The sequence below is a fragment of the Triturus cristatus genome, chromosome 12 (genome assembly GCF_964204655.1).
Source record: "Triturus cristatus chromosome 12, aTriCri1.1, whole genome shotgun sequence".
NCBI lineage: Eukaryota > Metazoa > Chordata > Amphibia > Caudata > Salamandridae > Triturus > Triturus cristatus.
Window position 1 is genome coordinate 236,744,035 of NC_140595.1, and position 14,448 is coordinate 236,758,482.

At 49.5% G+C, this 14,448-nt stretch overlaps 1 protein-coding gene across 4 annotated transcripts in view; it reads left to right on the top strand.

Moving 5' to 3' along the window:
* The window catches only part of RIPOR1 (RHO family interacting cell polarization regulator 1), a 1,579,345-nt gene that overhangs the window by 886,802 nt on the left and 678,095 nt on the right, over positions 1–14,448 (top strand). For all 4 annotated transcript variants that reach the window (XM_085639402.1, XM_085639400.1, XM_085639399.1 and 1 more), the window contains exon 12: positions 11,938–12,067. In XM_085639402.1, coding sequence (XP_085495528.1) covers positions 11,938–12,067 — 130 coding nt within the window. The remainder of the gene's footprint in view (positions 1–11,937; positions 12,068–14,448) is intronic.

Genomic DNA, 14,448 nt, shown 5'->3' on the forward strand with positions numbered 1-14,448 from the left:
AAGTGCCTGACCCAGGGATCTCAGGGGCCGAGTGGGCACATACCAGGACAGAAGATCCGCAAGAATAGAAGGGCCTACCCCCCTCAAAATCTTGAACGCCATACACAGCACTTTAAACTGGATTCTGGCCCGAATAGGCAGCCAGTGCAGTGATCTCAATGTGCTGGAGGCAGAACAAGAACGGGGTAGGCCAACAATAGCTCTCGCCGCAGAGTTCTGGACACGTTGGAGGCGGGTGACCTCGGCCACATTGGACCCTACCAGAAGAGAGCTGGCATAGTCCAGGCGCGATAACACTGTCGCCTGGACGATAAGCTGCCTGGTGCGATGGTCAAAGAACTTCAAAACGGGGCGAAGCGACCGTAAGATACCAAAGCAACAGGCCGCAATTTTCTTCGTATGGCCAACATAGCTGAGGGAGGGATCCATCCATACTCCTAAGTTCTTTAATTCCGTGACCGGAAGGGGGGCCGGCCCCAGCTCCAAAGGCCACCACCTGTCCCCCCATAGCTCCGATCTCTTACCCACGATCATGATCTCTGTTTTCTTGGCGTTGAGCTGGAGACAGTTGTTCCTCATCCAGCTCGCCACCGCCCTAAGTCCACTCTGAAACCTGGGGGCATCCCGGTCGGCATCCCCGCTGATCGTAACCGCTAGCTGGGTGTCGTCAGCATATGAGACCATAGTCATGCCCCAATGCTTGACGACCTCAGCCAGCGGTCTCACGTATAGATTAAACAACGTGGGGCTCAGCGAGGATCCTTGCGGCACCCCCTGTTTCAAAGGATGGAATTGGGACTGGAACGGTGGGACGGCAACGCTAAAGAACCGATCGTCAAGAAAAGACCGGAACCACTGGAGGGCAGGTCCACCCAGCCCGATCTCCTCCAGGCGATGCAACAGGATAGGATGCGAAACAGTATCAAACGCGGCGCTCAAGTCCAATAAGACGAGCGCTGCTGTCTGTCCCGCATCCATCACCGTGCGAAGATGTTCAGCCATGGAGAGGAGGGCGGTCTCCGTGCTGTGACCAGCACGGAACCCATTCTGGGTGGGATCCAAGATGTTAGCATGGATAAGGTGGGCAGAAAGGACTTTGTTGACGTGGGCCTCCAACACTTTAGTCGGCCACGGAAGTAAGGAGATGGGCCTATAATTTTCAGGTTTATCTGGATCCAGGGACGACTTCTTCAGGATGGGAGAAACCACTGCCCGCTTCCAGCTAGCGGGTACCGTGCTCGATTCCAACGAGATGTTAATGAGGGAATGAACCACGGCCCGTCCCACAAACGACTGCTCTCTAAAAAGCGTCGCTGTAAGGGGATCAGCGGGGGACCCTGATTTAACCTGCAGGGCCAGGAGGTCAAACTCCTCTGATGTCAGCGAGGGCAAAACGTGCAAGGTGGTACCACCATAGATGTTAGTCGGAGGCTCTGCCGGAGGCCCTGTACAGGGGAACGTCCTATAAATGTTTTCGACCTTTTCCAGGAAAAATCGAGCAAGAGCCTCACAGTGAAAGGTGGAACCAATAGTCGTGGTGCAGACACGCTTTGCCAAAAGGTCCTTCATCACTTTAAAGATGGTTTTAGAGGGGTTGGAGCTGTTGCCAAATTCAGTGGCGTAGTAAGCTGCCCGAGCTTGGCAAACAGCCCGATGGTAAGCTTTGACGGAGGCGAGATACAAAGCTTTCTTCCCGCTATCGTACGCCTTCCGCCAAGCCCTCTCTGCTCGCCTACAGCCACCCTTGAGTATACGTAAGGCACCATCGTACCACGGACTGGAGTCCCTGGAGCTGACTTTACAGGCGGCAATAGGAATAAGGGCGTCAAGCGCCTTGGAGATCCAGGAGCAGAACTTCTCGTAACCTGAATCAACCAGCATTACAGGTTCTAAAGGCTCCTCAGCGAGGACACGATGTAAGTCCTCCAGCCGTAATTTACTCCATTGCCGCTTTGTAACCAGCTTTGCCGGGGGAACAATAACCATTCCCGGCAGAGGGGTGCAGATGGTAACCAAAGAGTGGTCCGTCCAGCCAAGAGGTGTGACGGCGGAGACCACAGCGTCTGTCAGATTGGTGAAGAACGGATCTAAGGTGTGGCCGCCTGAATGGGTAGACTGACGAACCAATTGCACCAATTGAAGGGCCTCCAGGTCAGCAAGAATACCGCTAACCGAGGGGGAGGTAAGGTTCTCAAAATGCAAGTTGAGGTCTCCCAAAATCGAGAAGTTAGAGCAGCCTACCACCAAGGAACTAACCACATCGGGGAAGGCCGCTCTAAACGCCACATCACTCCCAGGGGGGCGGTAGACCACCATCCCTGAGAATGTAAAATGTGGGGTGACCGAGATCTTGAACACCGCACTTTCACATCCCGGAATGGCCAGACCCGACCAGCTGCCAGTGAGACCAGGTCGCAAAGCCAGCGCAATACCCCCACCCCTAGTAGATCGGTTAAGGGTGAAAACCGAAAAATCAGAGGGAAATGCCAAGTTGATAATGGCCGCATCGTCATCCTTCAGCCATGTCTCGGTGATGGCTACGATGTCCGGAGCCTCTTCCTGTATCAGGTCAAACACGGCCTGATAATGCAGCACCAGAGACCTGGCATTCAGGCTGAAGATGCGAAGGGAATGCTTAGCACGGATCTTACTGGGGACGACCGTAGAATATTCGTGTGCGCTCAGAGTAGGGGAATCTAAAGACCACCTACCACATGCACAATGACAGGGGCCCGCTAGAGGATGTATAAGGGGAAAGGTACAACTTACAATTGAGCGACCAATACCCCGCAAGGTGTCGCCAGAATACGTCAGCATGGTAGCGAGAGCCGGACCCGAGACCAACTGACAGGGCTCCGCTGCGCCCTGCGCGTCCCTAGCGCGGACGGGCGCAGACGGGCAGGACTCAGGCACGACTCCGGCTAAGCGACGGCGTCCCACTGCGCGTACCCGCTGCGCGGGAGAGGACGACTTTAAATAGGTGTTCCTTTGAGCCGAGCGAGCGTCAGTACGCTCCAAGATGGCGCCCGCAAACAAAACATGAAGCCCAAAGCAATATGGCGCCTAAAGCGGCAACCCCGGACCACCCACGGACCCCGGACCCGCCAAATGACGGTGTTTCCAACAATTTATATGAGGTAAGAGGGAGGGGGGGATGGAGCCCAAGTCCTGCTAGGACGGAATGAAAATAAAAAGCCTAAAAACAGCAAAACTACCGTTAAAATACAGAGCGAGCAAAAGCGCTCGTAACAGCGTGTTAAAAGTAGAGGCAGTACCTGACCTATATCTAAGGGTCACTGCACTTAAAACCTATAAGTCACCCCTATTGCAGCCCTTTACAATCTCAAAGGCAGGGTGCTTGGTTCTAAGTGAGAGGGTGCCTCTGCATGAGCAGGACACCCTTGCAGCCTACAGAGTCCATTCTCCCGGGTTGTCAGTGAAGCAGCCATATACGACATATAGAGGGGTATTACGTGACCGCGTGATGACCAACTCTAAAACGGCTGAACCAAACCCTATTGAGTTTGGTGTTAAACATGTTGGAATCGTAACCGTTGTGGGAGGTATGATTCCACCCTTCAGAAGCAAGCTTCGTGGGGTCCCTGGTGTTCCCAGTACCAGCCTTATATCTCTGGACAACACAAAATGGTTGCTGCCGACCAGAGACACATTTCTGCCCTCCTGCTGCTGAGCGCAGCTTGAGCAGGGTAAAGCAGAACAATAGGCATCCTATCACAGGGAGGTGTGACCACCTCCCAGACAGGATTTAGTGTATTAGGGCTGGGTGGGTGCACTTGCCAGTGACTGAAAGTCTGCATGAGGAGCACATTTGTTGTCCCTGTGCATAGTCCAGTTCAAACCAGTCCTGGGAGCTGTTGGCTCCTGCTCTGTTGCGAAACTGGACAAAGGACATTGGAGTAACCTCCCCCCTGTTCAGACCCTCCCCTGGGAGGGTCCCCTAAATCTTTCCATCCCTCTCCCATGGGTACTTAGGGTCTTACCTGGCCGTAGGATCTTAGATTCGTCGTGGACTAGATTCTAACCTGAAACCACTGCACTTCGACCTTCTGGGCACCCTGGACTTCGCTGGACTTCGTTTGGGCCTGACTCTGTCTCGCTCTCAGTCTGCTGCATCGTCTGTTCCTGTTCACCATACAGGATCTATGGAGCATCAAAGACAACTGAAGATAATCTCTCTTCGAGTGAAGGAGTCACTCCCCTGCATTCGCAGGCACCGCAACACTGCTGACTGGTCTGCTGATCCCAAGCTCTTACAGACTCCAAAAGACTCAGTAACACAGGAGGTGGGTTTCTACGTCCCTCGAGGCCCGAACTGCCCTCTCACCAAGTTTGATGTCAGAATCCCTTGTGGGGACTGCAATAGCCGAACCCCTGTGCAGTGCGTACTTTTGCACGTGCATGTGCTTGTTGGCAATTCCTTAACAAGTGCATTGGGCTCCGAGTAGCCCCAACCTCTCGCGACTTTCTGCACAAAGATCTTCATCCACCTCACACCATGTGCTCTGTGGCTTGCTGTTTTGTGAAGCTGCTCTAGGTCCTCTCGCGACTCCTGTGCCTCCGGCCTGTGGGTCCAATTGAGGGTCAACTTTTCTTTTCTTGGGCTCCCCTGGTTGCTCCAGGCTTGCCCTGACTCCCCTGTGTGTGGCGAGTCTCCTGGACCTCGCTGGTCTGAACCGTACACTTCCTTGACCTTCTGCGTGGGTTGCTGTTGCCAAGGCTTGTTGGTGCTCTCGCCGGACACCGACCCCGCAGCACTCGACATCCTTTGTGGGACAGCTCTCATCTGGCTCCTGGTCGTCCTCAATGTCGCCTGGCTCCCGCAGCTGCAGAGTCATGGTCACCGTCAACTATCCTGAAGCACCCGACATCGGGGGGCATTCGTCCACCGAGCCACTGGTCACTCTTAAGTGACCCAGACGCTGTCCCCTCTGCTTTCAGGTACCCTTCAACTAGAATCCACATTTGGATTCCAACGGACATTCTTCTCCCTTCCAGCAGCGGCTCTTCTTCAAAGTCCTCCATTGAGTTCGAAGGCAGTTTCCGATGCCACTTCACACTTATGCACCGGGCTTCCCTGGGTTAGGTAACTTGCGTACTTCAGTTTCCACGGTTGGGGTGGCTCTCCAACCTTCTGTTTTCCACGGGGTTTCTTTGTAGTCCATTGGGAAGGGTCCTTAATCTCTAAAACTTTAACCGCGACTTACGGAGCACCCCGTCGTGTTCCGACACTGCATCCATCATCCGTGGGGTCCCTGTCTACTCACCTTAAGTGGTTCTTTTGGATCCCAGTGATTCTACGTCCTCTGAACATTGTCCTGACCCGAATCGTGGTTCTTATACCACTTTCTTAGTATATGGTTTAGTCCCCCCCTGGGCCCACTGTGTATTAGTGCTATTTACTGTCATTTCTTTGCTGAAGTATTGTGTGCTTTGTGTCTTTCTCCATGTAGGAGATACTGTAGCGTACTAGATAGTATTATATAAAAAATACATATTTTTATAACTATCGTGTGGTTCTCTTTTCATTTAATCTATACTTTAAGATTGCATTCTGGTAAAACAAGCTGCTTTACACCACTTCGAAAGATCTTTCATATTTGGAGAGAAAAATCCCTACCTGGAGAAGGTATCCCTCTGGAGGTGGTATATCGACAATATACTTTTGATTTGGACGGGTAATCCTACGGAACTGGGCCTGTTCCACTCCTGGCTCAATGAGAGGAGCCCTGATATTCAATTCACTATCCATTCTGACCAGAGCGAGATAGATTTCTTGGACATAACCATTAAGGCTGAGGACAATTAACTTTACTCCACTTTGTACTGGAAGCCCATGAAGAGGAATTCCCTCCTCAGGTACAATAGTCATCACCCCAGAGGACTCAGAGATAATCTCCCGTATTTCTGCGTATCCACAGAAACAGCTACAGCCTACTTCTCAATTGGGGTCGAAACGTCAACACTTTAATGTATAGCCAGCGTAAACAACAGATATTTCTTACTGTGTTACTGTTGTAAACCAGGGCCGTATACTGCTTCTGTCAAATTGTGATTCATAGGCTCGAAGAATGAGCCGCATGGTTTTTAAGTGATGTACTCTTTCTGATTGACACTTCTTCCTTCAATCACTTTCCTATCCTCACGGAAGCACCATCATCCTACCCTCTTCCTTCCTTACTTACACTCCTTCAAGGCTTTGCCTGAACGCTGCTCTCCAAAGCTACCACTTGGATAGCTTTCGAAGGTTGTGTGAGACCTCTTAAATCACCATAAGGGTTGTCTGGACTGGTGCAGGATGCCCACTTTAATTAGTGGACAGCATATACCAGGCCAGCCTCTCATACAATCCCTTATTGTACATAGGTGTTAGAAATGGGGGTCTTTAATTGGCAGAGGTAGGTACCTTTGTCCAAATAGGGGCTCTTGCTTCTAGTCAGGGTAAGGGGGATACACTTCTAAAATAACCCCTGCTCTCTCCCTTGGTAGCTTGGCATGAGCAGACAGGCTTATCTCAGAGGCAGTGTGTAAAGCATTTGTGAACACATACATTAATACAGTGAAAACACTACAAATGGACACCACACCAGAAAAATAAGTAATCTTTATCTAAACCAAAACAAGACCATAAACGACAAAAATCCACAATACAGTTATCAAGATAGCCTCAAAAATAGGTTATTCACTCAATTAAAGTTTGCAGCAATAAATAACTCCACCTGGAGTTATTACGACGTCGTGACAGATGAAAATTCCAAAGAACGGCGCCGACCGCGAAGTGTGAGGCATCGGGCGCGGAGTTGAGCAGACCCCCAAAGAACAGTACCTTGAAATTGATGAAAGCAAAGATGGTGCACGGCGTTGGGGAGGTGATTCTTCGTTGGCGCCGAGCTGTGTCGTTTCCTTACGACCCCAGGGGAGGTGAAGCCTTGGTTCCTTACTGCGGTGCAGAGGAGGTGAGCCATTGGTGCCTTTCTATATCGGGGAGGTGATTTCACGGTGGCAGCGAGGCGTCGGTTCCTTATGATGGTGCGGTGTTGTCAAGAATTCCTGTCATGCGAGGGGAGGAAAACGGTAACCAGCGAAAACGGACTACATCTCCCAGGATGCTTAGCGGTTGAGAGGTTATGTAAACAGGAGAGCTGTTACATAACTCAAGGAAAACACGCCCTTATGTAAACAGGAGAGCTGTTACATAACTCAAGGAAAACACGCCCTTATGTAAACAGGAGAGCTGTTACATAACTCAAGGAAAACACGCCCTTATGTAAACAGGAGAGCTGTTACATAACTCAAGGAAAACACGCCCTATAAAGGGAGGAACCGGGAGGTACAACGCTGTCGGATATTGTGTTTACACCGACGTACCTGCTTAGTGAAGAGCAGTGTTCCGGAGTGGTGCTCCAGTAAGGCAAGAACGGAGGTAGGTCGAGTCGTTACTCCCTGGGCCGTGTCTTGCCCCATCGTCACCTGTGAAGGACCCGGAAGCTCTACCGGATAACCATTGAGCTTCGCCTTTTGACTCGGCTGAGTCAAAGCGCAGTGGCGCTTTTGCTGGTTGGAGTCGTAACTCCCAGCCCGACCAGAGATACAGGGACTGCCAGCTGTAACGCACACCAGGAGGTGTTTGCCGCGTTACAGACTCGGAAGTCCACAGGATCGATCGAGCGGCTGCTCTCGGTTCAGTCTTCTTTGCTTGTGATTGGGGTATCGGTGACGCATCACCAGGAGGTGACTCCGCGTCCCGGTGCAGTCTGAGGAAGAGGTTGAGCGACTGCTCCCTTCAGGTAGAGACCTCGGCTGGGTGTTTCCCTGACTCCTCGATTCTCCCCAACACTCTTCGTGCCCCTCGCAGCCTACAGATTGGCATTGTCGGCCATTTCATTTCTGCCCTCTGTTGGCATATGCCGGGATCGGCGTATATGCAGAGGACGGTTAGGACCATCCGTGCTGTGGGCTGGTAACGTACTTAGCCTGGAGGATTCCAGTGACTATAACCTTTGTTTATTCCTTGTATTATTTTTGCCTTCATTAAAATAACTAAACCTTCACAAGTGGTTGCGTTCTCATTATCGTGTCTGTTAAACGATCCTGAGACGTTCAGGGCGTTACAGGTGTCGATAGATTCAGGAGTCACCCACGTCGAGTGTCGGCTCCGCGTTGATGAAGCACCTGCGTCGGTGAAGTCGGGGCTGCGATGCGAGTCAGGACGTTGCGTGGTGGACGTCACAAGTGGTGTCCTCGCCTCCGGTGCAGGTAGCGGCCTCGGTGACGGCTCCGGAGTCAATGCGACACGGCATCAGCAGGCGTCGGGCCTACGGTGTAAGTCGGGGGGTGCTTTGTGCTCTCCACGAGCGGCGCCCATGGCTTCGGTGCCGGTTACGATGACGCTCGCCGGCGTTGGTGTTGCAATTTCCTTCTGTGGCAGCTGAAACAGCAGTTCCAGATGCAGAGAGACAGAAAAAGTGATGTCTTTGTGTCCCTGAGACTTCAGAACAGGAGGCAAGCTCAATTTCATGCCCTTGGAGATCTTTTCCTCAAGCAGGTGACAAAGCAAACAGCAAAGACCTTTTTTCCTTTCCTTCGCAGCAAGAAGCCACTGCAGGCCAACCCCAAACAGCAAACGGCACAGCTTCTCCAGCTCTTCTCCTTGGCAAAGGTTCCTCTTGATTCCCAGAAATGATATAAAAGCCTGCGGTCTGGGTCCCTCTTTTTATACACAAAACTCCTTTGTTCTCTGAAGGCAGAGAGTGTTTGTACCCATCCAAAATCAGGTCTGTCCTCACTGGTTCAGCTTCCTGGCAGGAGGTGGAGATAGCATTGTTGAATGTAGACCAGGCCCATTCAGGTGAAAGGAAATCTCCTTCCCCTACTTTAAATGCAGCCCAGGTCTATTCAGCCTAGCCCTGACTCATCAGGCTCTCTGGAGCCACTGCCCCTCTCCAACCCCTGTCATCCAAAAGCTAGACATGCAATACACAAACCCAGCAGAGGCACACTGGATGGTTAAGCAAGAAAATACCTACTTTCTAAAAGTGGTATTTTCAAACACAGAATGTAAAAATCACCCTCACTAAAAGATGCATCTTAACGTTCTGAGTTCAGGCATACTAAACTTTATTTCCCTACCTTGTTCCCAGGGGTAGTTATGTTTATAAGATGTTATATACAAACTCCCCATTCTGTCCTATGGGAACAGATAGCCTTGCAATAGTGAAACACAAAATTGGCAGTAGTTCACTATCAGGACATGCCACACACACCGGGGCATGTCCTACCTTTCACATACACTGCACCCTGCCCACAGGGGGTACCTTAGGGGTGACTGACATGCAAGAAAAGGGAAGGTTAGGGCCTGGCAAGTGGGTGCACTTGCCCAGTCAACATGGCAGTACTACACTGCCCATAGGCTCTGTATTGGCAGGCCAGAGTTACATTTTACAGGCTGCTTTTGTGGGTGGCACAATCAGTGCTGCAGCCCATTAGCAGCATTTGATTTACAGGCCCTCGACACCCACAGTGCACTGTACTAGGGTCTGACTGTTAAATCAGATATGCCAATCATGGGATCACTAATCCATAACAACAATTTACAAAGGGAGCACTTTCTCTTTGGCACTGAACAGCAGTGGCAAAGTGCCCAACACATCAAAACGGAGTCCAACACACAGGAAAAACACAGGAGGCAAGGCAAAAAATGCAGGGGAGTCCCACGCCAAGAGTGCCAGGTCTAACAATAGGTTATTGAAAGGTTTGCAACATACGTTTCTTCCCACTTCTTTCATTATGCCCAAGTGGGACCTCAATCTCGCCCTCACTTTCCTTATGTGCGCTCCCTTTGAGCCCTGCACAATTGTTCATTAAGGCTTCGTACCATCAAGACAGCCTTTCTTGCTGCAGGAACATCTGCCTGGAGGGTCAGTTAGCTTTAGGCCTTGTCATTCAAGCCTCCTTATCTTAGCATCTACCCAGACAAACATTGTGCTTCTTACACGAGCTCCCTTTCTTCCAAAAGTGGTCACTTCATTTCTCGTAGGTCAAACTATCACTTTGCCTACTTTTTACGCTCTGACTCATCCCTCCAAAGAAGAGGTGCGACCTCACCGTCTGGACCCAAAACGAGCGTTGTCGTTCTGCCTTGACCGCATAAAAGAGTTCTGGGTAGACGACCAACTCTTCATGGGGTATGTCCGAGCGAAGAAAGGACGAGCTGTGCAGAACAGGACCGTCTCGCAATATATAGTACTCTGCATCAAAATCTGCTATGCATTGGCTAAGAAACACACCTCGTGAGGGTTTGTGTACTCATTCCATCAGAGCTAAAGCTGCAACCACTGCGTTAACTTGTGGCATTCAGGTCCTGGACACCTGTCAGGCAGTAACGTGGGCTTCCCTGCACACGTTCGCCAAGCACTACTGTCTGGACAGTCAGGTCCGTCCAGATGAGTATTTTGCAGGACTTCCTCTTGTGAAATTGGTCCGCAGACCCACCTCTAGGGAGATAGTGCTTGGGTAGCTATTCTAAGGTAAGGTATCTGTGACTAGAAGTCTCTTATCAGAAGATAAGTTACTTACCTTCAGTGACTCCTTATCTGGTAGAGACTCTATCTAGCCGCAGATTCCTTACCAACCCACCCATCGTCCTCACTGTGCAAGCAGATTCCTAGGGACAGGGCTTTCCCATTTCAGGGCCCTAGTTATCCAGACCAGTGGTCAGTGTACAGTGCGCTTCTGGCTTGAAAAGTTGCGAAAAGTAACTGATGTCAGCACGCCTGGGTTGCACTTATATAATAAGCACCACAAACGTCATTTATAGCTCGGATGATGTCAGCAACACCACGTGGAGCTGAACTACTTCACCCACTGATACGCGGGGGTACTGCTCGCAAAAAATTTACGGATCCAGTGTGACAGCTGGGGATAATTCTATGGTTAGGAATCTGCGGCTAGATAATCTACACCAGATAAGGCATTACCGTAGGTAAGTAACTTGTTCATATGTCCTAACCAGCAAGGGCCTTTTGCCGTGTAAGGCTCTCAGGTCTATATAGAGCTTAGACACCAGTTTACCTCCCTCTACCCGATTCAAGAGCATCACCAGGGTTCTTGTTTGCAGCAGGGCCGCGGGGAACTCAGTGTGTATTTTTTTCGCTCACTGTGCCAGTCAGTTTAATGTGTCCTATTTGACTCTTGTGCTTTCATGCGAATCCTGCCCACACGAGACATAACACTAACTAGTCTAGTTCTTGTAAAAGTCGAACTGGTAAAGGGCACATTGAACTTAGTAGTTTATTTAAGCATTTTATTGAGAAAGCAGTTTTTGCACGCAACACTCGTCTCATAACAGTGTGGCACATTATACCGAAACGTTACTGAACGTTTCAGTCCCTCAAGTATTTTACCAATATTAATTATACTCTCACTGTTTGTCTGCCATATGCTCCACTATGCGTTCAAATACTGGAAAGCACTTGTTTCCCAGTGCACTTCTACCTCGGGACAGACCTTCATTGTAAACCCTGTCAGTGCCCCAGAGGGAATGGTGTCGACTTTGGGCAAGGTTATTAGTGTAATGCAACTTAATATTTTACTATGTGTGGAAAATGGTTACGTGGTTTTATACCGCGCGGCTTCGCAAGTTTCAGAAGGACTCTTAATGAGCTTTTTCAGTGTTGTTTCTAATCACATGTGCCCATTCATCATTGCATTCTGTTACTGAAACAATGTATTGCTTCAGTATTTTATCTTTTTTTCTGATCACAATTACACATACACATCTGCACTTTTTGGTTTTACTAAGATATTGAAAAGCTTTCATCTTGCTTCATATGCTCTCTTGATCACGTTTTCTGCAGAGTTTTGCTTAGTCCTCGGATTTTCGAATAATCAGATTTATACATTTCACCCTGTTTCTTTCAGCCCATTTGACAAGGAAGATCAGTCGTCTAGTGCCAGTGCTGTCAACAAAACTGCCACAGTCAACAAAAGATTCTCCGTGTATAATCAAAGTCCACCTGACACACCTTCACTGCGGGAGCAGGCCTTCTACGTAAGTGCTGTAGGCCGTGTGTTATTTGGCTTCTCCGAGTGTATTGCAAGGGAATGTGTGGAGAGGGTGTACCTTGACATTTCAACCCTTCCGTTCTCATACTTTTCAACATTCTACAACCAAAAGAGTGTTTTAGGTTTCACATTTGCTAATTTGCCTAATGTTGACGTCACAGCTTGTTGCATCACATGATGTATACTCTGGCCATGGCACCATAGGATGATGGCATCACCTTTGATGTAGAAGCCATCTATATGGGGTTGTAGCACAGGTTTAAAATGATAGAGATATGTTATTGCACTCCACGGAAACATGGCAGGGACAGGGACTGCCGGACATTTTTAGTCTAGAAATTTGTCACCCATTCTTTATTCACCAATTTAGTTTCTAGGTTTACCCTACTTTTCTCAGTTCTATTCCTCCCATGTTTCTTAGTGCCATACATTGTGCCCATTTCCAGCGTAATGTTACTGTAAAATTGTGGAGAAGTAACTGGTGACATCCACGTAGTAAAAATCACACGAAATAATTATCAGGTTGCAAGGCGGATTTAATCCAACTTCACATGTCCAGGGTAAGTTACATAATGCCCACAACTGCAACCTTCAACCACCCCCACAGAATCCCCATAATGGAACACAAACACTCGGCGTGATCTCCACGAGCGTGAAAGAAACGCGCTCGCGGAAATCACGCTAACATGAGTAAAACATATGCAACAAAAATCTTACATAGTCTCCAGCTTCAGTTTGCATCATTCAAGTACAGGAGCCCTATTATTATTGGTGCAGGCTGCAGGACGCCGCACGAGATGAAGAGTGGGCTCGCGCAATCCACAAAGAAGGCGAAGAAACCGTTGAAGACTCACCTGGAGCTGTCTCCCGCAGTGGACCTTGGCGCAGGACAGCACGGATCTTCACTGAACTCTACAGGGGGTTTTAATTTTGACTTTGTGTGATTCGCGGGACTGCGAGGACCAGAGTGCTTTCTTTCCTGCTGATTACTCGCACCTGGCTCCTCTTCCCGCCCCTTACTCCGGCCCATTTAATCCTTGCCTGCTCTCGCGCTAGCGGGACGCGTGCGGGGCGAAGCCCGGGCCAAGGGCGGGCCCGTTCTAGCCTGTTACAGACCGGGTAAGACCGGACCGGGCCATTTCTCTTTCATTTCAGTGACCATAGCTTAAAATGGCAGCAAGGGAAACCCGTAGTAAATGTCTTGTAAGTAGTGGGTCTGTATCAGGGACTTTAGATGCTTTTTTAATTCGAGCCAATTCTCTATTAAATAATGAGATAACGGTCCTTGAAAAGCGCCTCTCTATAGGCATTGAAAATGCCAAAAGATCCTCTTTGGGTCATATTGCCCAGGCAAGGACGCCTGACAATGTCCCTCTGCCCGGCAAACAGACACTATCTATTGTTAGCCCTGCTACTCCTGTTTTTAACTCCCTTATCGATAATGAGTGTCCCCAGAGAACGATTAATGCTAGGACATCGCCCGTGACAAGCCCCAATCCTAATCCCACTATTAAAAACAGTATGGTTGGTAGGAAGCGTTCTAGAGCTGTTAGGGAGGGAGCCATCCCTAAGAAGAACAAAGGCCCCCCAATAAAGAGAAACAAGTTGCACAAGCCATTAGTTCCTCCCCCTTGTACTGATACAGTTCTTGAAAGCACTTCAAACTCTAGCGCGTCTCCCGTCGCTATAAGCAGATCTGTATCTACCATGACTATTTGTCCAGATCAGGTGGCTTCCCTCCATTCCTTAGTTACCCCTACTTCTAATACTAATTTGGGCACAAATACTGAACCGCTTTACAAAGATGTAAAGGCTTTATTAAAATCTTTGCTTGATCCTCTTTGTTTCAAGCTGGACCAATTGGAGGATAGAATAGCCAAATTGACAAGGGTAATTGAGTCTTACCCCAATCCCCCCATAGTTCCATCCTCTTCTGAAAGGGAGCGGGGTAATGTCGCTGCACTACAGAGTACAAGTGCTCCAATTCTACAATTACCCACACATACTCCCGCATCCTCGACATTGCCAGCCCAGGCTCCCACACTCCCTATCAGCAGCTTCATCCCTCCCTCCTCTACGGTGACAAACACAAATTCTCTAGGAAGGGTAGAGCCAGATTTCCACCAGACCATTACTACCAATCCTCCCATTGCTGGAGTACATCTTACCCCAAACCTCCCCCCAGAGGCTGCCCCGTTTGTTGTAGTTCTAACGGGAGTCCCTAAACTTACTGAAGGAACCATCGAATCATTCTCATCGCTTAAGAATAAAGTGGTGAGTTGGCTTACAAACCATAGACCTCTCCCCCCAAATTATTCGGGTGAGATTTTGATGGTTCGTAGGGCCCACTGGGTGGGTAACACTAAG